Source organism: Leuresthes tenuis, unplaced genomic scaffold, assembly GCF_036924035.1.
Source record: "Leuresthes tenuis unplaced genomic scaffold, fLeuTen1.0.hap1 SCAF_6, whole genome shotgun sequence".
NCBI lineage: Eukaryota > Metazoa > Chordata > Actinopteri > Atheriniformes > Atherinopsidae > Leuresthes > Leuresthes tenuis.
In genome coordinates this window covers 22,478,793-22,501,411 of record NW_027325360.1, presented here as the reverse complement: position 1 = coordinate 22,501,411, position 22,619 = coordinate 22,478,793, and the positions used below count along the sequence as shown (strand labels likewise).

The following is a 22,619-nucleotide window of genomic DNA, read 5'->3' as shown; positions in this document are numbered from 1 at the left end:
CTGGTGCTCTTGTCTTGTTCAGCTCCACCAGGTGCTAGTCCAACTCCAAACAGGAGAAAAGGAACAGGATTTTTCCCTCATCCCCATTCAGGTGTCCATTAGTGTACAGCTATGGAGACTGCCAGGTTGCCATGAATTTCTTGCTGCTCTTGGTAAGTTTTCAACGAAAATGGTTAATTTTATCCTCTCTACTTTACCAACTACTATATATATATATGTATATAATATGCTAAACTATATTCATCCATACATTAATATGAGAAAAATGTCAGTTACAACTGGTGTTCTTTTGTATTTGCAGGATTTGACCTATGTGAGGTTGGCCAAGAAGAAGTGGTGCTGAAGACAGGCAAGCTGGCCAACCGCCGCACCTTGCACTTTGCTCTCCAGTCTCTACTGGCACTGTTTGGTGAATATTCTTATTTCCTCAAACTTATTGTATTATTTATCTCTGTAGTGTCTTTATGAATTAGCCTGTTTACTTGAATAATCCAGAAAGTGCATTTAACATTTTCATCACATCTCTGTTTTTAGACTCCACAGAACTGCCCAAGCGTCTGAGCCTTGACAGCTCATCTTCCCTTGAGTCTTTGGCTTCAGCCCAGTCTGTGTCCAATCCTTTGCCAATTGGGTACTCAAGCCTTCCTTTCTCTCCTCCTTGCCTGGACAATCAAGCATCAGATGCCATCTCTGTCTATAGCCTCAGCTCTGTGGCCTCCTCGATGAGCTTTGCTTCCAAATCAGATTGTGATTTCCTTGGTCATCGACAGCGCGGTGGGGCCACGGCCCACTACTCTGTCCATAAGCTTTCTCATGTTCCCCGTAGTCGTTCATCTCCTCATGGTGCAGCTGCTGCAGTGGCAGGAGCACGAGGGGATGAAGAGGAATATGAGGGTTTTTCCATTATCAGCAGCGAACCACTGGGAAGTCACTGTGACTCTCTGCCTTTACCACCAGGCCATAGCCAGCGACACCACCGTGGAGGCAGAGGGGTTGGTGGGGCCAGTACAGGGGCAGGAAGAGGTTACACTGTCTCTGTCTCATCAAGGGGCAGTGTCAGCACTCCAACATCTCCTATCAAAACATCCCTGGTGCCCAGCCCAAATTCACCATTCCAGAAAGTGGGTAAGGTGAGCAGCTCAGATACAGGTGAATCAGACCAGTCCAGTACCGAGACAGACAGCACTGTCAAGTCTCAGGAAGAAAAAACTGTCCCTCTTGATCCTCAGGAGCTGGCCCAGAAGATTCTAGAGGAGACCCACAGCCATTTACGGGCTGTGGGTAGTCTTCAACGAGCTGGGGCAGAGGGTGGGACAGCTGGTGGAACCTCAGCTCGGAGCAGCACATTCCGCTCCTCTGAAACTAGTGCATTCAGCCGTCCCAACAGCAGTGCTAGTGGTCGAGGTCAGTCTTCCCCAAAACCCAAACCTCCCTCCCGTTCTTCTTCCTTGCAGAAGATAAGCTCTGGATATAATAGTCCTGCAGTCTCTGAGTCTTCCCAAAAGGAGGGCAGCCATCCTTCACCCACTCTGGACAGCCATGCCCAGTTCAAATTGAAGTACCCAAGCTCACCATACAGTGGCCACATCTCTCGTTCCCCAAGTAATGTGTCTCCTAGTTCTGGTCACCAGTCACCAGCTGGTAGTGCTCCATCCCCTGCTCTGTCCTACTCCTCTACAGGTTCTGCCTGTTCTACATCGGCTGATGCACCAGATTTGGACAGGCTAAGAAGAGGAGTAATTGATGAAAAAGTCCAAGCTATCCACAACCTGAAGACCTTTTGGGCTAACGCTGCAGCTCAACAACAGCAACATCTAGGTCCTGTCAAAGCCGTCCACAGCACTCCGGGACCTCTTGCTACTGCCAGTAGAGATGTACTGAGCCTTCTGAACCTTTCTCCACGCCACTGCTCCCCTAATGATGCCCAAGACAGCCTGGAGCTGCGGGAGCTGGGACTGCAGTCACTGGATAGGGGCAGCAAGAACTCTTCCAATGGACACCACTGCTCCAACCCCAGAAAAGTGGCGCCATCACCCACAATTTCCACAAGCAGTAGCCCTGGTGCTCGTTCTATCCGACTACCTGCTGGCAATGGATACAAATTCTTGTCACCTGGAAGATTTTTCCCCTCTTCTAAATGCTAAAAAAATGCAAAATGGTCCTATACTTGTGTTTATAATATACTTTACTGTGTGCTGGAGGAGAAGGGCACTTTTGGAGGACCGCTTGGTCCGCCGGTCTTGACTGATAGTCAGAAGGATTTCATTGGTTAGTGAATGTGTTCCTGCAGAGGCACATGAATGATTTAGAGACTGTCTTGTCTTTGTGCCCATAACACTGTAAATGGCAATGAGAAATACTCAACGACCTGATACTGTGTTTGTCTGTAACTGTGTGTCAGGTAAATGTAAATGCCATTTGTTTGTTTTTTTTCTCCCAAAACTTTGCAGTTTGCGAGGGCCAAGATGCAACAGTTATGACTGATTTCCTCCATTCTATTTTTGTTTTGAAATTGAATTGTTATTGTTATTATTGTTTGTTAATATTATAATTATTATTATTATTATTATGTTTTGTAAATTAATTTGTGTTTCACAATCAGTATTAAGCTTTTTTATATAATTAAAGTGAACAAACCTGTACCGTGTAAAGATGGATAGAGTGGAAGAAAAGATTTAATATTTTTTATTGAAATCAGAAGGGCATTTTGCCTGATTTCTTTGTGAATTAAGTGTCTGCTCTGAAGCATGAATTCTCTTGCTATTCAGTGTTAAGTACCATGTATGACTTTTTAGCCCATGATTTTTTGAGATTAAACATGAAAGTTTCACAACAACCATCTGTCATTTATCAGTAAACAGTTTCAATAAAAACATCATGTTTACTTTCTTGCATTCCTGACTTGACATCATTTGCATGGATGGATGGATGGATGGATGAGTAAATAGATAGATGGATTGAGCCGAATGTGTAATGAATGTGATTTGTCCATCAAATTTAAACTAAAGGGGTCGTTTAAGTAAAGGCAGACCTACAACTGATAGATTTAAAGTTATGAGATTATGAGAAGTTTCATTGGATCATTTTAATTAGTGGGTGTGTCCCCACTTCTTCTTTTACAAATCACCGCTCGAGTGGGCGGTGACACGCGCTTCTCTTAGAGCCGATGACGTCAGCAGCAATCAGCGGTCGCTGGGCAGTACCAGCAGAACCAAAAGGAAGAAGTTACGATGGTTCTCATCAAGGAATAGTAAGTTTGCTTACTCTGCTTAAACAGATTTCTGCTCGTTTGAAACCCCTGATATTATCATTATACCTGTCTGATTTGGCTGGGAAGTTTTTTCAGGTCATGGACACCAGGGGGAACTTTTCATCTTATGTCGGTGTCACACGAGGGAAGGGTGGGATTGCTCAAGAGCTGCTGTGGCCTACCGGCTTTGACAGCAGCATGGCATTGTGTGACAGCTGTTGGTTTTTCTATCGTTTCTCTCACGTCCATGTGAAATATTTGGCTTTTAAATGCGCGGGTTGTGCAGTGTGTGGGCGCGCTGAGTACCAACTCTCGTACTCTCCAGCTTCAAAATGGTGAACTTCAAAAGATTTGCTAACGCTAAGTTAGCTAACCTGAAGCGTTACCTGTACTGGCAAGTAACCTAGCGTTGTCTTTACAAGTTTGTGTTGTCCTCGCAGTACTGACACGAACTCGTAACAGCTCCAGCTGCTCTTGGGTTTGGCTAGTTATTGGTTGAAATGTTGTGTCGCGACATAAATTAAGGTTGTTCCGTTGACTAACCCGCTTCCTGGAGCTTACTTCACATCACATCGGGTAACTTTAGTAATGACGTTTGGTTTAAATTCGTTAGAAAATGTGCAGCATGCTAAACCATTTCGGTACGCTTGGCACAATCTTGCACAGAAATCCAGTAGTTTAGGCTTTCATTTTGCTCTTAAAGACATGTGTTGAATTCGACTCAATGTTTACCGTTAAGTCTTATGAGTGTTGCCAGGTCTCGGAGAGAAATAAGCAACCGGGTCTGTGGAAATGATCCTTAAATAAGCTACTTTACCCCATAAGAAATCAATCAGTACTTTTAGAAACGATTATACAATGGTCAAAAGATTCAGTTTTTGTTTAAGCTGGAGAGCCTTTGATACAAGGATATACTCATTTTGGATGTTTGTTTTTGCTGAAATTGTTAGATTGGGCACATCATTGCGGCTAAATAACAAAAAACGCCTTTTTGTTTTTGTCATGACGGTGTAACAGCGCCACAAAATACATCCTCCAAGTTTACCATTAGTCAACTGAATGATTTGATACCTCTCATATAACTATTTCAGTGTAAATTGAACATCGTAAAATTCAGACCTGCATCATTATTAGACTGCGTCATTTTTCTGGAAGTGTATCTTAGAAAGTAGCGAGAGAGCATATTTACACTTTGAGCATTTTATGCACAGCCAGTTAAAAATAATTACATGTCATTTTTCATTTGAGCTCTTAAGTCGAACAAAACGGAATGACTAATAAGCAGTGATGAATGAAAGAAAAATTACAAGAAAATGTTGACTAGAATGAAAGAGCCATAGTTGTGTGGTTTCTAGCTAATTAAGTCCAGTCTCTTTCTCCCACTATTTTTTTTATTCTGCAATTTGCTCAGTTTGTGCCTGTAACTAAATAAACTCAATCTTTGTTCACTCAAGTAGAGGGAACAGAGTGAATAAGGACAAAATGGGTACTTTCTGTTTAATTTATTAATTTGTCTACCTTTATTAGTTAAGAAAGCCTCATTGAGATACAAAATCCCTTCTTTCACGGAGTCCCGGTCAAGATATTTGCTGACATGTATTGTTGAGCGAGTTGTTGGACTTATTTATTGGTTGCCAGATTAATCGACCTGATTTATTATAATTTAGTAAACAAATTAGGAATGGAAACCCATCTTCAGTTTCAACAGTGTAGTTGCTGTGGAATAAAGATCACTACAAAAAATGCAGAATAGATGTACATTATCAAAGTCGATTACAATAGGGAAACTTTGATACTGTGCTTACCAAATATTCTTTTAAGACTGTTGGCAGGTTTCAGTTACTGAGCGTTTCAGGATTCTGTTTTAATGTTGTACAGCACCGAATTAAAAAAAAAAAAAAAAAAAAGTAATTAAGATACAAATTTGGATAATTTGCTATATGAAACCAGGTTTTCTTTTTTCATGAATAGAACAAGGCACCATTCGACATGCACCTAGGCACCATGTGATGTTAATTCCGTCCAAGTTCCTGTTGGGCAAACGAGAAAAGACACTAAAATTCTAAATGACCATAATCTGGACTAATGCATGAGATCACGTTGTTAACTTTGTGAAGGCACACTGTATTCCCACATCTGCGTTTTTCTATTGCAGCATTCTCTCGAAAAAATTAATTAATAAAATAAATAAATAAAATAAAAAAGACTGCTTCACATTTCACACAATTTAACAGTGGGTTGTGGTCATTTTTTTAAATGTCAGAAAGAAGTCTGCTTGTCTTGTGGTTGCTTGGAAAGAATAAAAAAAAAAACCTCCAGGTTTTGGAAGTCACTTCAGTTCAGCTGCAGTTTTCAACACAGGATAAGGGAGATGTGGCAGTTCTGGGCAAAACAATGTTCAACACTGTTCATCAACATTAAACTGAACATAGAAAAAAATAAAAGCTCCCCCAAAGTGTGCATTAGGCTAGAACAAAGCATTGCTGATACAGAACTTCCTCTTCCTACTTGTTCTCTCTCTCTCTCTCTCTCTCTCTTTCGCACTGTGTGGTTAGGAAGGGGAAACTATTTGCTCATCATTGCAATTTATGCAATGCCTTTATGCACAACGTACCACATCACGCATTTCAACAGTTTGAACACGAGAGGAAAAAGTTGCAGTTCAACCCCGGACAAAATTAGAGACTCACCAAACTGGAGGATGCTCATTCAACCCGTTTTATTTTGTCAACAAATGATCACAACACAGATATGATGCAAATCTGTTTATTGTTCTGTTCGTTAGCTGAACATTTTTGTCACAAAGTAATAGAGGAAACTGTAATTGCACAATTGTGAGGTGAAAAAAATGGAATAACTTTTTTTTAATGACTATCTGTCTAAATGTCAAGATAGGCGTCACCGCATCAGGACAGAAAAGTCAAAGCAACAGAACAGATGAAAAACAAATGGGCAGAGACGGGATTCAGTGTTTGTGACCTGTATGAAAACCAGCCGAAGGAAATGAGCTTTGCACCCAGAAAAGCAAAACACGGACCATCACTAACACCTAAACTGAAGAAAACAAGGTAACAGCGGTCTGAAGAGACGCAGTCACGGACTGTGGATGATTGGATGGAAGTGCTATTCAGCGGTGTGCATTGGGCATGCAGATGCTGGTGGATTTAGTTTGGTGCAGGTCCAATGAAACGTGTATAGAGATGATAGACTGAAGAAAACAAGTAAACCTTTACAACCGTTGATGATGTGGGGTTGGAATCAGGCAAAAGATCAGAGAAGATGACAGCAATTACCTTTACAGTTACTGTGCAGGTTTACCTTAAAATGTTGAACTTTGTTCTTCAGTTGAACAGGAAACGTCCTTTCAATGATGCCGGCCATTTTTCAGGGTGCCGAAGCGTCTCGCCACAAAGCAAAAAGCTTTGAAACTCTTGTACCAAAATGTACAGCTATTAAATAAAATTGTTTCGTGTCATATCTGTGTTTTGGTTAATTTTTCCAGACAAAATAAAAAAGCTAAATGAACATCCCTAAAAGCGGAGTGACTCTGTCATTTTTGTACCAGAGGTTGTCCTTTCAGACCTTTCCTCAGTCACTGACCTATGACAGGCATCTGTGACTTTCTGGCCCGTTTCTCACTGAGTGCGACGGCTGCCTGCTTCTTCCTGCTCCTGGCAGTCGAGGGTTTCTGTTCATCATGACGGGTTGTTTGTTGGATTTGTAGATTGGACCAAAACCTTTGCAAATTTTACTCCTGTGATGTGGACAGTGGTTACAGAGTCAAGGTTTTTCTTCATAAACAGGAGAGCAAAGTATGGTTCTGATGTATTTCTACAGTTTAATGATGGAAACACTGTTTCAGGAGTTTGTTTTGAAACCGCAGTTTTTAGACGCTTTTTGAAAATGCTCATTATGTTTGAATGGGTCTATTGTGTACATGTGCAGTACGTTTGTGACTTTTCTTTTTGCTCCCATTTGCTAGGTTGTCTGCCGCCCCGGTGGACCACGCAGTTCACATTTAACTTGACACATTCAGTATGTTTACCTGCTGTAGTGATGTTAAACTTGCAGACCTGCTTTGTTGTCTGTGTAGAAATGGAATGGTTCTGGAAAACTGCTCAATACTAAACGGTGCTTTACAAGAGCAAAGTCTGAGTTTTACCACATTTTCTCTCTTGCAGCCGTGTGGTTTTACCCTGCAGTGTTGAGGAGGTGAGTAATCATTTTTCATTTTCACAGTTGCAATAATTAGTGTTTGTAAACGATAGCTATTTTGTCCTCATATGACAACTTCTGGATTATTTTGTTTACTCTGTAAATGCCATAGAAGGTTGGTTGATAGATTTAATCTTGGCTTTGCATGCCTATTATTATAAAAAACTTACTGTATCCCAATAAAGAAATGATGTCACCAGTTCTAGTGGCCAGTAGCATGTTTGTCAGTTGTATGACAAAGCAAGCAGTTCTTCCCAGTGTTTAAAGAACGTAATGTCATGAATCTTAGTCTCTTTCTCTTTTGCCTTTTTTGGAGATAAAGGGACAGTTGAATCGTCAGATGACTCCCTATGTGTTTTCCTAAATGCTCATAATTCCTTAATACAGAACAATGCATCAAGCACTGGTGAAGTTTGTAATGACTCATAAAATGACAACCATATTGAAATGAATCTGAATACTCTCACTAAACTGTGATGTGAAATTGTCAGTCAGACTCTAGCTGTCCAAAATGATGCCTGATAAAGAAATGTTGGATAATTAGCCTAACACATTTTTATTTAAAATGATATAATAAGATCCTGTAAAACTTAATTACTGTGGTTGCTAATCTAGGGAAGGAAAAAAAGGCTGCTAAAGTAAAACATTTCATCACAGGCTGTTCACACTCACCCTCTTGTCCTCATTTATCGACTTGATTCCCAATTGATACAACTGTGTGAAAATCATTGAGCAAGTAATTGTGGGACGTAATTATCTCCTTTCTTTCGTAAAGGAAGGCGTTAATAAAGGACATGTTGAGGGACCTTTGCTTAGCATTTAAAGAATCCAACTGTCTCTTTTTCATGACTGCAGGCTTCAGGGTCATCTCATTTAGTAAGGAACCTTCTTAAGTAAAAAAAATATATATAAAAAAATTCCTAAGTGCCCACTAAATTCTTTCTAAGACAATTTTTGACAGTTTACGTCTCAGTTTTGGAAGGTGATTAATGCCATGTCCCTTAATTGTGCCATGCAGCACAGCTTGTAACTGTGCCTCCCAGCCAGGGGTTAAGGTTCCCACCAGTTGTTCAGGGATATGTTTGATACATATCTTAAACAAACTGTCATTTTCTTTCTCTGATTTCTGGTCTCAATTTTTCAATTTATTTATTTATTTTTCCCCCCAAGCCTGAAAAATGTCGGGAACGTCTGGAGGATTAAAAAAAAAAACAACAACGCTGATTTTGTTTTCATGATTTCAGATATAGTTTGCATAGTATGCATTTTTTCGTCTGTTTCTTAACCTTATCGTTTGTATGTTACAGTATCAAGTTGGGCAGCTGTTCTCTGTCGCTGAAGCAAGTAAAAATGAGACGGGAGGTGGTGAGGGCATTGAAGTACTCAAGAATGAGCCCTATGAAAAAGATGGAGAGAAAGGACAGTATACACACAAAATTTACCATCTGAAGAGGTTTGCACTTCCCCCTTTTTAGTCAGATTATTGGACACATTTTTTCAGTGTAGTAGCGTGGTTGTGCCAGGCTGTGGCAGTGTTGTCCCATCTGTGAAGCATTAGAAGTGACACTGCTCCCTCCTGCTCGTCTTCCCTTTTAAAAGCACTGATAACTGAAGCAGTGTGTTTCCCTCTCCCTTTCTCGATCTCTTCCTGTGCTACACCACCCTGCAGTAAAGTCCCTGGGTTTGTCAAGCTCCTAGCCCCCGAAGGTTCCCTGATATTCCATGAAAAAGCTTGGAATGCCTACCCCTACTGCAGAACCAGTGAGTCCCCCCCCCCGTTTATCCCTCCTCTTCAACTTACCCTGAAACCTTTCTTCCTCTCTCTGATCAAATTGTTTGCTACTTGTGTAATCGGCACGAGTTTTCAGTCTTATGCGTTTTAGTGTATGATGTACACATTTCTTTAAAATCTTTATAATTATGTACATTGTTTGCTCTCCTTTTCCCCACATGTTCAACCTTTATCCAGTTGTGACGGTATGTTGTCATAAGCTATCTTTTAAATTCAAATATACTTGTTAGGCTTAAGAAAAATGAAGGTTTTTCAGCTTAGTGTATTCACTTTTCTTATACATGCCGTTTCCTGGTATATGTCCTCTTTCCAGAATGAATATATGAAAGACAATTTCTTCATTAAAATTGAGACTTGGCACAAACCAGACATGGGCACACAGGAGAATGTGAGTACTTGTATGTTGAGTAAATATATGACTCTTTAATTTGAATTTATGTGACAGATTTTCTTTTGTTTGTTCAGGTGCACAAACTAGACAGTTCCACTTGGGAGAGTGTTACGGTTGTGCCTATTGACATTGCAGACAGAAGTCAAGTGTCTGCTGCTGTAAGTAGAAATTCTTCAGGTGCATTTCTGGTGCAAGATTAAAACAGTCTGGTGCCTCCGTGTGGACAAGTGGGATCATTACAGCCTTTTCCCCTTAAGTTTAACCATTCTATTTTACATGGACAGGGGTTATGGATTTTATGTCTAATGAGCAGATAATTTACCAGTTTATTTACTTTTTGAGGAATTTGCACAAGTAGAGGACCAGTGAATGACAACTGAAATGTGGATCCTGAGAATGTTGCTTTTCTAACGTGAAATTGCATTTAGACTTTAAGAGAAGAATGGCTTAAATACGTCTTTATGTACTGAATATAAAGGTTACTGTTTTTGTAAATACAGTGTGTAAATTGTTGTTCAAGCAACTAGTTACGGGGCCTATAAAGCATACTCGAACTGTAAAATCAGAGTTGTGTTAACGGCTAAAAGACCCAAAGGTGCTGAGTTCAACGTGATGTGAAACAAAAACAACTTCTGCTTGGAAAAAGTGACTAAATGTCTACTAGAATTGCTCGTTAATTCTCTGTCAGTTTAATCATTTAATGGATAGTTGTTTTGCATTACAGTAAGTTTTAAGAACTTCAATGCTCAAATATTGTTGGGTTTTTTTTTTTTGTTTTTTTTTGGAAATGCCAAGAATAAAATCAACTTATTTTTCAATCTTTGAAATGTTATTTGAAGATGTTGCACATTATTGCTGTTATTTGACATCCCATTGCCTCATTTCAGTGTGGCTTTGTGTGCAATTAAATGTGTGGCTATTTGGCCGAGAAGCAGCGGTTTGTGCGCATGTTTGTTTGCTGTGAGTAGTTAACGAGGCGGACATGTTTGCCTTGCTGGAGGAGTGTGTTGTGTCTCAGGGCCCTATCAGCCCTCCGCCTCGGGCATGACTGCAGGGCCTGGGGCGCACCGCCAGCACAGATGAGTTTGTTAGTGTAATTAAAGCTCACAGTGCTGCGTGCGCCACAGCTAGACAAATACACACGACATAAACACACTTGTACTTTAACACACACTCCTTTTACTTGAGGAGTTGCGCCTCTTCGTGTACCGCGACACCTCGACTCACAGACCTCATTAGTGCAGCACGCTGTATTGTTATAGCAATGGAGCTCTGAGCATTAAAACAGCCACATTATTGTGACTGTGTGCGTGCGTGTAAGGTAGTGTTAGAGGGGAGTGTGTTTCCATTTCTTTCCACATGTTTGGCACCCTCCAGTTGGTCAGTAGCTCTGGAAAAAGAAGCTTTTAGCTGCAGGCGCATCATGATTTATTTAAAATTACTGGGCCCTTGAGCTGTTGATAATTTGAAAGCAGTTTCATACATTTGTATTACTATTTCTCTTGCCTCTTTTTATGAGGTCACCTTTGTCATGTTGCTCATTCTGTGCGCGTGCGCGCTGGATCCTTGTATCCTTACTTGTTAAGCCCTGTTCTTATGAGACCAAGAGCCTCTTGTGTAATGGGTCATAAGTTTTTTGTTCATTAAAGTGGGTTTGGCAGGACAGAATGAATGAAGTGCATATACAGGGTGAGGAGGGCTTTTGCATTTGAAACTTGAAACACCAAATGCTTAATGTGCAGTACATGCACTCCAACACACTTGGGGGTAGATGCAGGTGAATTTCCTGACATGAACCGATCTGAATGTCTCTTTAATTATGAAGATGTTTATAGTGACATGTGTTTCTCTCAAATTCACTGGTGTTCTGAGCTTTTTCTGAGCTTTTATTCATCATTCATTCATGTCAGTCATCAATGTCTGAACATGCTTTAGTTTGCCTTAAAAACTAATTGCTTTACAATGTCTGAACCTGGTTCTGGATGCACTTTATTTAGGCTTACCACGGGTAAAGCAAGTTTGTTTTTAAAATGCTTTGCTTTGTATCAGTTGTTTGACAGAAATAAATGAATAAAATTCTTTCAACAGGACTATAAGCCAGATGAGGATCCTGCCAAGTTCAAGTCGGTTAAGACCAGTCGCGGACCGCTCGGGCCCTCCTGGAAGGTAATACTCATGTGAGCGATGACGATTAAATGTATTGCGTTCACAAAAAACAGTGCTTCTTAATGTTTAGAGAGATTGAGAGGGGAAACAAAAGTAAACTAGCTGCATTTGACCCTGTATACTGGAATATTTGATACATGCTGGGGCGGACTTATAAAGCAGTTTAGCTTCTTAATTGGAATGATTGGCATGTTTTACAGAGTACATGAAGGGTGGCCAATGAACAGTCTTATAAGAGTGTAAAGTTTTCTGAATTGAAGCTGATGCCATTGTACGTCAGGTATTTCAGTTCAATCTTTAGATATCACTTTGGATTTCACTTTTGCAGTGAGCACAAACGGTCCTGATAGAAGCTCCAATTGGCAATTCATCTTTAAGAAATGGCTAATTGCCAGGCAAACACACATAAGGGTGCCATTTCTCAGCCTGTTCTCACACTCACTCACAATGTGTCCTGAGTAACAGCTTTGTAAGCTTACCTTTTTTTGTTTTTTTTCATATACGGTTAGATTATCTTCGTGTCATTATTTGTTCCTCCTTCACACTCACAAAATTTGAACGTCTTTTAAGCTCGACTCAACATTGGCTACCTGAGATTATTGATATTTATAGTCTTCTTGAAAGTGATTTGTGGTCTTCTATACATTAAACATTCGTGATGCATCAGTATCCGCCTTAAAAATGACCCAAAAATATTTCAAACATATTCTACAAATTCTGCATGGTGTGTCAGAGCATGTAATGGCCTCCTACAGTTTCACAATGCTGATGATTCATTATGTAACAGAGTTTAAATCAACTTGTTCTTATATTCTGAAATTTCATCAAAATTGATGTTGCAAGGTGGTCATCGTGCAACTGGAGCTGACCAATCAGAGCAGAGAGGGCTTTTTATGAAGCAGGTCAGCCTACTTCACTTGTGTATTTACCAGGAAACCCTGAATTATAAAGAGCACTTTATAGTTGGATTGCGATCATGGTTTTGGGTTATGATATGACTTATTCATGCAGTTGACTGAAGATATCCGCTGCTCAGCCAGAGTTGAAAGATGAATGGATGTGGGAGGTTTTGACTGATTACTACGGTATCGGCTTTGCAATTTTATGCACTCCTTCATGGTCGTTTAAAATGGTCACGATAAAATGTATATGGAACATCTGGATATTTGTTTCAAGCAGACAGTCAGCCATGCAGTCGAGCTTTTTCCTGCTCTGAGAAAGCTCCAGGCTTCAGTGGCTTGGATGATGGGAGGCATTACACGACAACATTTGGAGAGGCAGAGCATAACAGAGCTGTGAAAAGTAAAACCCGACATGTTTTCGGGCAAGGCCTGTTAGAAGATTCCTCAGACACCAAAGAGGAATTTGTATGTGTGGTGGTGCAGCTTCATCCACTTTGGATGGTCCTGCGACGGGTTTGCACGGACACAGTAAATGTTAAATGGACCGGACTTGTTAGGCGACCACTCAAAGGGCTTTTACACTGCGAGCTGCATTCACACATTTGCACACACTAAGTCTTAGTCTATACAATGTTACAAGCTACACGGTGCTTTTTTTTCTCTTCACACACACTCTCACACTGATGGACGCATTGGTAGGCAACATGGGGTTCAGTGTCTTCTGCAAGGACACGTCCACATGGTGAGAGTCCAGAGCTCATGGAGACCTCCAATATTCATAGACTAGAAATAAAATGTACAATGAAAGCGGCAAACACTAAGTTTGTGTTATTTTGTTTTATATTTTTTGTTAACTCGACTGTTAAATATTTGTTTTGATGTAGATATGAGTCTCTCCACACATCGTCAATGACAAAGAACAGCCATAGCTGGAGGAAGGCTCAAATGGATTCCACAGCGCTGTAATGCTGGCCTTGGATCTGTCTTTGCTCCAATAGAATGAAATGGACAAATCGGTTTATCCAGTCAAATGAACGCTATGTTCTCTGAGCGTTATCTGCCGAACCGATTATTTGCCAAAACACAAAGGCAGAGGTGGGGAAAGCATCAGTTTATAGACTGCGGGGCTTTGTTAAGACTGTATTTTTGGTGAAATGTCGATATGGCGCAGGGGATTCACACAGAAAGATTGACAGGCCCTTTGCATCTTTCCCCTTTACGACCTGCAGCCTCACATAGGGGTCCTGCTTGCTGATGGAGCTGCAGTTCACCATGGGAAACTTTCCTCTGCTGCAAGAATGTTCACAGAACAAAGGCAGCCGAGCTGCTTTAAAAAGTAGGAATAAAGCGTCGCAACTTTTATTTTGTGTTTTTAATTAGATCACTTTCCCGTCCGCTGTGGACATAGAAAAGACTGTTTTTGAAAAGGTGGGGAAAAAAATGGTTATGTGACAACAGAGGCACAATTTCTGCCAGCTTCTTAGAGCAATAAAACTCTTGTCTATCTCTGCATGCACACATGCTTGCATATCAGTACCCTTTGTATTTCTAAAAACTTCTGCTCCTTTGAGTGGGGCACAGAGAAGGAGAGAAGAAATGTCACCGTAAGTGTTTTGATGTCGAATCCGTTTCATGTGAAGTTCTCCTTTAGCGATGACAACTTTTCTAAACCCACTGCAAATTTAGAAATGTTTCTCATTTCCCTTCTCTTGCACTCCTCCATGATTGTAGCATCAAACAGCAGTGGGATGAGGAGGGTGAGTGAGGCAGGTCTGTGGCATTTTCTCTTGGAATGCCGAGCCAGAATGAAGTGATTAATTAAACAGGTGTTCTCGGAGGGAGAGTGTGTGTGTTCTGGGGGCGAGCAGGTCCTGGGTGTTAATAATGTAACCAGCTTTGCACTGCGACGCCCTTATCGCTTCGTGAGCACCGTTTTATCTGCCTTCTGTGGCCACAAAGGCATGCCTGTCGGGAGCGGTGTCGCTGTCAGGGCGGAGGCAGGGAAATGGTCCCTTCATCTGGAGTTTATCCACTTTGCTGTGCCCCAACCCCCCCCCCCGTCCCTCTTTTCTTCTCTTCTTCAGAGTGAGGCATAGTGCAAGCGGCAGCGGATGAATTTAGAAAGTGTGTTGTAGATTAGAACACTTTTATCTGTGCACAGCAGATCTTATTGATAATTATTTCAGCAAGCTCCACACCCAAAGTATTATGTATTAATGAATTTCAGCTCTGTATGCATCCAAGATCAGTCAAGAATGGTATTATCTTTTTTTTTAAGCAGTTATCTCACAGGAAAGTTTTCGCTGGTATTTTTATTCTGATTTTGTGCTTTTAAAAAGTGATGATTGAAAGTTGTGATCTTCCTTTCCCAACAGAAAGAGCTGATGAGTAAAACTGAATGCCCAAGGATGTGTGCCTACAAACTAGTCACAGTCAAGTTTAAGTGGTGGGGGCTGCAAACCAAAGTGGAGAACTTCATCCATGAGGTTAGTGACGTGTTTGTGCAGTTAAGCCTCACACAGCAGGTTTATTTTTGCTCATGCTAAGAATTCAGGTTTTTAGAAGCAATACTGTTATTCCTAAGTGACTGACCCTGACTAGTCCACTATAATTCTCCAATATAACTCCCACTTCAAATCTTCCCACTTGAGGGAGGTTTTTCCAACCTACTTTGATTTATTATCATGAAACTGGTCTCACATGTCACACAGTTCTAGCCATAACTGTCACTGTCCCTCTCAGCAAGAGAAGAGGATCTTCACTAACTTCCATCGCCAGCTCTTCTGTTGGATTGATAAGTGGGTGGAGTTGACTATGGATGATATCCGGCGAATGGAGGCAGAGACGCAGAGAGAGCTGGATGAGGTGTGTGATACGTTACGGTCCCACATGATTAGATGTAATCCTTATGCATGCGATATTGGCTACTGATAGGATTAATACAAAGAACTATCTCTTAACTTGTAGACTGTGTCAGATATTACATTTGATACCTGTCAAGTCTTATTCTGGTGAAGATGTTGTCTTCCATTCACTATATACTGTATTGGCTCAGTAGACAGGAGGTATGCTACTGTGATAAAACAGAATGACTGCTGGAGTAAATCTGGCGGCTCAAGGGTTCCCTGTGGACTTCTTTTTTTTGTTGTTTTTTAAATTCCTATGAGTGGATCCCTGTACCGTTTAACTCCTGCACATCTGAAATGAGAAACGCGCATGTGGGTTGGTTGTGAGTGCTTTATGAGAATGGTACAATAAATGTCCCATTTATCAGGACTTTACAATGTGGAAAACTCCCAGTGGTACCTTTTTTTTTTTTTTTTTAAAAGACAACTTTTAGTTGGTTAACTTCTGATTACTATAACTAGCAAACAAACTCCCTTCTTAAGCTTTCTGTGGTCACCTAACTCTAGCTTATTCCAGGCTTTTTAACCCGCATTTCTGTGATTTGCTGAATCTTACTTTATATCCAGATGCGTAAGAAGGGTTCTGTGCGAGGTACAAAAGCTGCAGAGGAGCAGCCAGGCCAAGTTTAGGTCTGTGTGTTGCTGTGTAAGTTATTACTGGTAAAGGCCAGTCTTTTAAAGGGTTTTTCCACTGATCTGGCTGAGGCTAGTTGTGCCATTCCCAATTCTAATGGCATACATTTTCTATGCAGATTTGTGATATGTCTGTAGCAGGTCTGGTGTCATCCCATAGCCTCACCATCCTGTTTTGTATACTTTGGAGAACACTTCTGGAACCTTGACTGCACATTGAGATTTCAGCCTTATTTTATTGTTGGCTGATTTATTTTTTCTTAAATTTCCCCTCCTTAAGTCTATCAGAGCTGTGTTAAGTCACAGCTCATGCAGTCTAGCAGCTCTCTGGTAATGCTGCCTCACTTCGCTTTAATTAATCTTAGGAAATGTGTTTATCGCGCAGTTTATAGAACATAACTGTAGACGCACGCTACTGAAGCATCTCTGTGAGATGCAGTGGAAAAACGCTCACAGTGAATTAGCGTGGTTCGGCTGGTTGTGGCTCTTTGTGGCATGGTGCAACTAACCAAAGTCCGCAGTGGAAAAAATCCCAGCTGCATGCTTTTCTTACTCACTCTGGAGTCTCTGTGTTGCTTCTTTCACTCTGTGCTTCTCAGTGTGGTGGGAGGTTTGCACTCCACATCTCTGGGTCGTGCTGGGTTGTAAGGTGTTAATCTGAGTTGGTCCTATCATGGTGTGTGCGTGTAATAACTTTCTCAGAATTAAACATGCTGTTTTTTAGCGGAAGCTAGTAGTTTGAAAAGTACCCAGAAAGACTTCCTTAGGCCCAGATTCCCATAGAGAAGTTAAAGAAGGAGAAGAAAAATGTTTAGCTTCTAAATTCCATGCTAGGATTTCTGTGACTCTCACTCTGTAAAACCTTACCACCGCTTTGCTCTTGGAGTTACTCCAAATATCAATCTTCAAGCTTTTGGCCGTACATGGAGAACAAGGGAGGAATCTGGACTAGACTGGCCAAAGAGGGCCAGTCTCAAACATTCCTGGCTTACAACCAACATGCAGCATTTTGTGCTTTGCCTTCCCCCTCAGAACATCTCGCCCAATTCAGCATGTGTTTCCCATTTTCCCTTGGAGTAAGTAAACAGGCCGGTACCATCAAAGAGGGCTGTGGCTCGGAGGTTGGCTAAGGCCTAAACCTCCGAGCTGAAGGGTTAGCAGGGTCACATTTGGACTGTTTTGGGTGATGGTTAATACAGTTACTGCACTTTATGTACGGGACAGGATTGCTCTGGGCAGATGAGAATCTGCCTCAAGGAGACAATGCACCCACAGACATGTCTGTATTCCATACGCTGCACTGGATCCCTGTATTGGGATCCAGTGCTGTTGGTGTAGAACGAGGAGGTATGAGAGAAGGTAAGGGTGAGGATGTGGTGGGCTGCTTCAAGATGACTTCTTTTTCCTCATTAACATACAAATAGAATTCTGCTGTTGAGAGAGAGTCTGGCCTGTGATTGAGGGAGAAACTAGAGGGAGGAAGAGGGGGAAAGGATGGAGAAGAGAGGGTAAATCCTCATGCCATTTCATCAGATCTGTCTATTCCTCTGTTTAGAGCCAGTGTTAGTTTGAAACGGTTTCATTTAAGGTGTTGGGCTATCAGATTCTAACACTAATTGACTTTCCAAAGTCATCAGCCTCAGGATGGGAGAATTTGAAAGTGATGCTTTTATCTACCTAGGAGACAAACAGAAGACTTGATAAGGACTGTTGGGGCTGATTTTTAAAGAACTTGATATTTCAGTGTGTTAAAAGCAATTTGTTATATTTTTAATGGATTGCACAGACGTAAAACTCCAATGTTACATGTATTGAATGAAAATAAGTTTAAATATTCATCAGAAACTATCATCTTCCTGGTGAATGCACATAGCTGGTTATCCTGTCAACCATTTACATAAATCTAACTTGTAATCTTTCTTGTCCCCCACAGCTTCGCAAAAAGGGTGAAGTACGAGGAACCAGTGCTGCAGACGAATGAAAAGGCACAGGATTTTAAACCCCCACGATGACAGCGCTGATGGACTCTGCTTAAAAACAGGCTCCATTGATGCCACTTTTTACCTTAACTGATTCAGGCTGTGGAGGAGGGAGCACTGCGACCTGCAATCAATAGAGCAGATCCCTGACTTGACCCCAATCATAGATGCTCTGTCCATTGAGGAATTGATTTCTAGAAACCAACACGACCCTAGCTGATAAGACTCTGGTTAATTTTGATCTCTTGAGTAGAGAAAGGCCAGCTATCATGATCATGTGAGACCTAGACTTCAGGAGAGGTGTAAAGAAGGAGCTGCTTGCAGTATAGATGAATACAGAAAAGCAAATAAATCGGCTTGATTCCACTGTGGCAGGTGTTTGACCAAATATTTCCTTTTTGCATTTTATAGAAAATCAACTTTTGTTTGCCTCAGACACATTCCTCACAAGGTGATGTCTTGTATGACCTCGCTTTGTCTCCTCTATGGTCTTAACTGTAAACACCATGGCTCAGTGGTTTGCATTCCCTGGCATGAGACTGTTTGTCATACTCATGTTCCTTCCTGCCACAGCCTCCATTAAGTGATTACTAACACCCTTGGCGCCCAGGCCCATTATAATCCTCCTTCCATCACCCCACCTTAACCAAAGCACTGCATCTTATTATCACTGACAATCATGCCTGTACAGGTACTCACTCTCCCTCCTGTTCAAACCTAGTAAAAACCCACACACATGAATATGACACATAGATTACGCACATGAGGATGGAAGTGTGAACTCATTCTTGCACATTTACACACAGACACACAGGTGTGGATACCTTTGCGCTGACTTATCTGTTAAAAGCTCCTGCGGGGCAGATCCCTGCAAGCTTGTTCACCTAAAGGATCTTACAGTTCTCACCAGTTCCCCTCCCCCACCCCCCCACTGTTCCGAAGACATTTACACATAGCATACAGCACAGCATTCACCTCTTCAACAGATGTCCCTTGAGGGAAAAAAAACGCACTGAAAAACAGCCACAGATGGTGCTACACCCCTCCAACCTCTGTCACAAGCCAAACTGAACCACAGTCACCCGGCGCACCCCAGGGGCCTGTCTCACTCATCTGGTTCTCAGAGGGTTAGCTGGTTTCCAAAAGGCCTCTTCTTCTACTTCATTCCAGTCGTGTTTACAGATTTCTAATTGCTTCATCAGTGCCTAGTCAACACCAGCACCACCACGCACTGCTTGCCTTAATCTCTGGACCTCTTTTATACCGACTTCACCTGCCGTAGCTCTGCTGCCAGCTATCGCTCCAGCTACCTCCCTCATTTCTAAATGGCAGTTGTCTTGATACCTAAGTGTTAGCATTAGCTGCTGCTTCTTAGGAGTAAATCTTGGTAAACAGGGCTTTATGGGGAACACTGTTATTGGCCATTCAAATCTTTTCTTTCAGTGGAACTGCATGTTTGTCTTCAGCCAGTGTACACGCTGCAAAGGGCTGCAGATTAACATCTCTGCCTCAGATCAGATGTTGGACAGATTTGCCATATGAATTACTCTGGACTTTCAACACTAAAGCGCACTTTTCCTCTTTAGGCTTCAGAACCATGTGGCATTGTTCTGCAGTATTTATTGCTAGTGTTACATACATGCATACAGCACACGTGGTTTAATCATCTGATCCCTGCTGAGATTGTGCACTTCAGTTGTGTGTCATTGTCTTAAATTGTGCAACAGGAATTTTGGAGTTGTTTTTTAGACATCTTGTTTCCATAATTCTCCTTTCAATAGATGAATATTATTGGATCTGATGTTTTTGTTTTCAGTCACTCTGAGACAATGTGATTATTTCTTCTGTAGTTGGTTTGTCCAAAGAGTGTAACTGCATTGATGTTTGCATGTGTTCATTTCCATAGGAAAATTTGAAAGCAATTGTTAAAGGAAGCATTTTCTGAGAATGAAATATTCTCAGGTGAACCAACTGATACAAGGATTTTTTCTTTTTATAGAACCATATCTTTTTCTTTAGGAAACATGACTTTAGACTTCAGCATTTTAAAATGGTCAAAATATATATTGCTCCATTTTATTGCCATCTGGACTGTGTTTTTCTACTGGGATGATATGCGTTGGTTTCAGAGGGAGAATGTGTGGAACAGTCTACAGTATAATCAGTGTTTCCAGGTATACCTAATGATTCCTGTAGTTGAATCAGTCCAGGGACTATTAAGAACTTGAAACAGAGATTTACCTCCTGATGATGTAGGGGAGAGAAAGCCACAAAGCAACTTTAATAGCTTATTCTAATGTTTGAATTCCACAACGGCTTACGTTTCAAAAGGTTCTGATCAGCTTTTGAAAATCAGGGGACATGGTGGTGAATGTATGGTATTCTGTGCCTTTTCTTTCTGGAGATCTGTGTGTGTTAAGTCTGCATATTGTATCAATAAATTTTGTCTCTATAATGAGTTGCTGCTCTTTGTCCGACTGTGTGCATTTGGATGCTGATGATGTGAAGACTCCATATTATGCGTTTGGGTTGCTCGGCCGTGTGGTGCTTAGCACTGGAAGAAGAATTTCTGTTTGAATCTCACCAGGGGTCTTTCTGTGTGGAGTTTGGATGTTTTTCCAGTACCAGCATGGACTCTCTCTGGGTAATCCAGCTTCCCACCACAGTCCAATAGCCCCCCCCCCCTTCCAACCTCCACACACACACAGAGCACTGCCCCTGAAATGCTCATTTGTAGTTCATGTTTTTATTCTTTACTTTAATTGTCCAATATTTGCATGATAGTTTGAGACCTCTCAAAAGATAAGCTACGGGACGGTGAAACACACAATGAAAGACTGAAGTGTTTAAGAGACTTTGTGTTGCTCCAATGGTTAGTGTGTTTAAAACATGTAAACCGACAATGAACTACATGGGAATGGGATGATTTCTTTTAAAGTTTACCCTGAGGGGATAATGCAAACGCGTTAAAGTTAAACCTTAGACCCACTAATGACTCCAACAAGCCCCACATATGTTCATAACTCATCTTAAGATGATGTTGGGTTTATCCAGCTTTCTGTCAGTTTTAGTCTCCACCTTTTAGATGGTATACAATAACAAACAATTTGGAGTAGCTTAAAGAAGAGCCGAGGCTAAATTCAAACTCCAGTTCTCTGCTGCAAAGCACATAACAAACATTCCTTCAGCAAAGTTGTTGGTGACTCCTGTAAGGACTAGACTTTCTGTGACCTGCAGGTCAGAAAAGTCACACAATAACAGCGGAATCTGTGCTAAACAGCAGGAAAAGCTGCCAGTCTGCTGGCTGAGATAGCTGCCTTTTTTATTGTTTGGAGGAATGGTCACATGGGCTTTCTGCAAGGAAACCAGTCATTTCTGCCACTGAACACGCAAATAATGCTGTTTCTAAAAGGGGAGATGGGCAGACTCGCCCACACACCTCCTGTTAAGTGGCAGCTCACAGTAGTCTGCTGTAGGCATGTATCCATCCATCCATCCATGTGTCTCTCTCGCTCAGAGAAGATGAAGGGACATGTCATGAGTGAGCCTCTTACTTTTAAATAGATTCATCAACAGATGAAGAGACCAAATAAATCTGATAGAGAGGCTGAGGACTTGACACAGCAGGAGATCCAGGCACGTTGCCAAAGGAAGTCTCGCTGTTCAGAGCTAAAACCGCTCTTTGATAGCCGGCTTATTACAAATAGAATTAAAAGATTCTTTAAATCTTTCAAATAATTTGTGTAGGCCTAACAAATACAAATGTTTGTATTTTTGCTGCAAGACAACTCACTACGGTGAGTTTATTTTATTGGAGGAGGATTAAGCTCACTGTTTGGTCCTCATCGACCATGCTTTCTTTTATGCGACTCCATCCCCTGTGGACAGATTTTCTCCAGGGCTGCAGGTTTTCTTGGACAGGACAGTTATTTCTGGCTTACATGGGTTGGCAGTGATGTCACTAGTACTTCCTCATCCCCCCGGCTTGGGTCAAATTTAGCTCCAGAGATTCTCCTGAGTTTTTCCTGTTGTTCAGCATGTGATGTGGAGACAAATGGTGTGTGTGTGTGTGTGTGTGTGGTAGAAGTCTGTCGCATCCCTACCCTAAATACAATAGTGCTTCTCTGGATGACAGATGCTGCTTAACCTGCCCTGACCCAGGGAGTTGTGATGCCTCTGCTGAGTGACAGACCCATAGGACACACTGAGGCTCTGCTCCTCACTGCCTGAGTTGCACAGGACGCCGTACCCCCCAACAAGGGAAGGAACTGTCTCTTTGGGCGGCCCCCACTGTAATGTATGTCTATCTGAGGAAAAGCTTAACACTATGAATTAAGGGTAAAGGAGGGCACTTGCTTCTGCTATCTTGTCCTACTGAGTAAAAT

At 41.5% G+C, this 22,619-nt stretch overlaps 2 protein-coding genes across 4 annotated transcripts in view; both read left to right on the top strand.

Moving 5' to 3' along the window:
- Positions 1 to 2,865, top strand: part of LOC140310094 (tetratricopeptide repeat protein 28-like) — a 177,956-nt gene extending 175,091 nt beyond the window's left edge. For all 3 annotated transcript variants that reach the window (XM_072388250.1, XM_072388249.1, XM_072388251.1), the window contains 3 exons: positions 23 to 152; positions 302 to 409; positions 535 to 2,865. In XM_072388250.1, coding sequence (XP_072244351.1) covers positions 23 to 152; positions 302 to 409; positions 535 to 2,144 — 1,848 coding nt within the window. In that variant the 3' untranslated portion in view covers positions 2,145 to 2,865. The remainder of the gene's footprint in view (positions 1 to 22; positions 153 to 301; positions 410 to 534) is intronic.
- A 300-nt stretch (positions 2,866 to 3,165) lies between these two features.
- Positions 3,166 to 20,692, top strand: LOC140310093 (phosphatidylinositol transfer protein beta isoform). Its single transcript, XM_072388248.1, has 11 exons — positions 3,166 to 3,250; positions 7,432 to 7,462; positions 8,773 to 8,918; positions 9,135 to 9,226; positions 9,435 to 9,442; positions 9,571 to 9,645; positions 9,723 to 9,806; positions 11,737 to 11,814; positions 15,092 to 15,202; positions 15,459 to 15,581; positions 18,189 to 20,692. Exons 1-11 carry the CDS (start codon positions 3,231 to 3,233, stop codon positions 18,234 to 18,236), a joined length of 816 nt encoding a protein of 271 aa, XP_072244349.1. The 5' UTR covers positions 3,166 to 3,230; the 3' UTR covers positions 18,237 to 20,692.
- Positions 20,693 to 22,619: the final 1,927 nt, after the last annotated feature.

Coding starts and splice junctions, on each gene's coding strand:
- LOC140310093 (XM_072388248.1), top strand. CDS start 3,231: ATGGTTCTCATCAAGGAATA. Junction 8,919..9,134: donor AAAATTTACCATCTGAAGAG/GTTTGCACTTCC, acceptor ACCACCCTGCAG/TAAAGTCCCTGGGTTTGTCA. Junction 9,646..9,722: donor ACATGGGCACACAGGAGAAT/GTGAGTACTTGT, acceptor TTGTTTGTTCAG/GTGCACAAACTAGACAGTTC.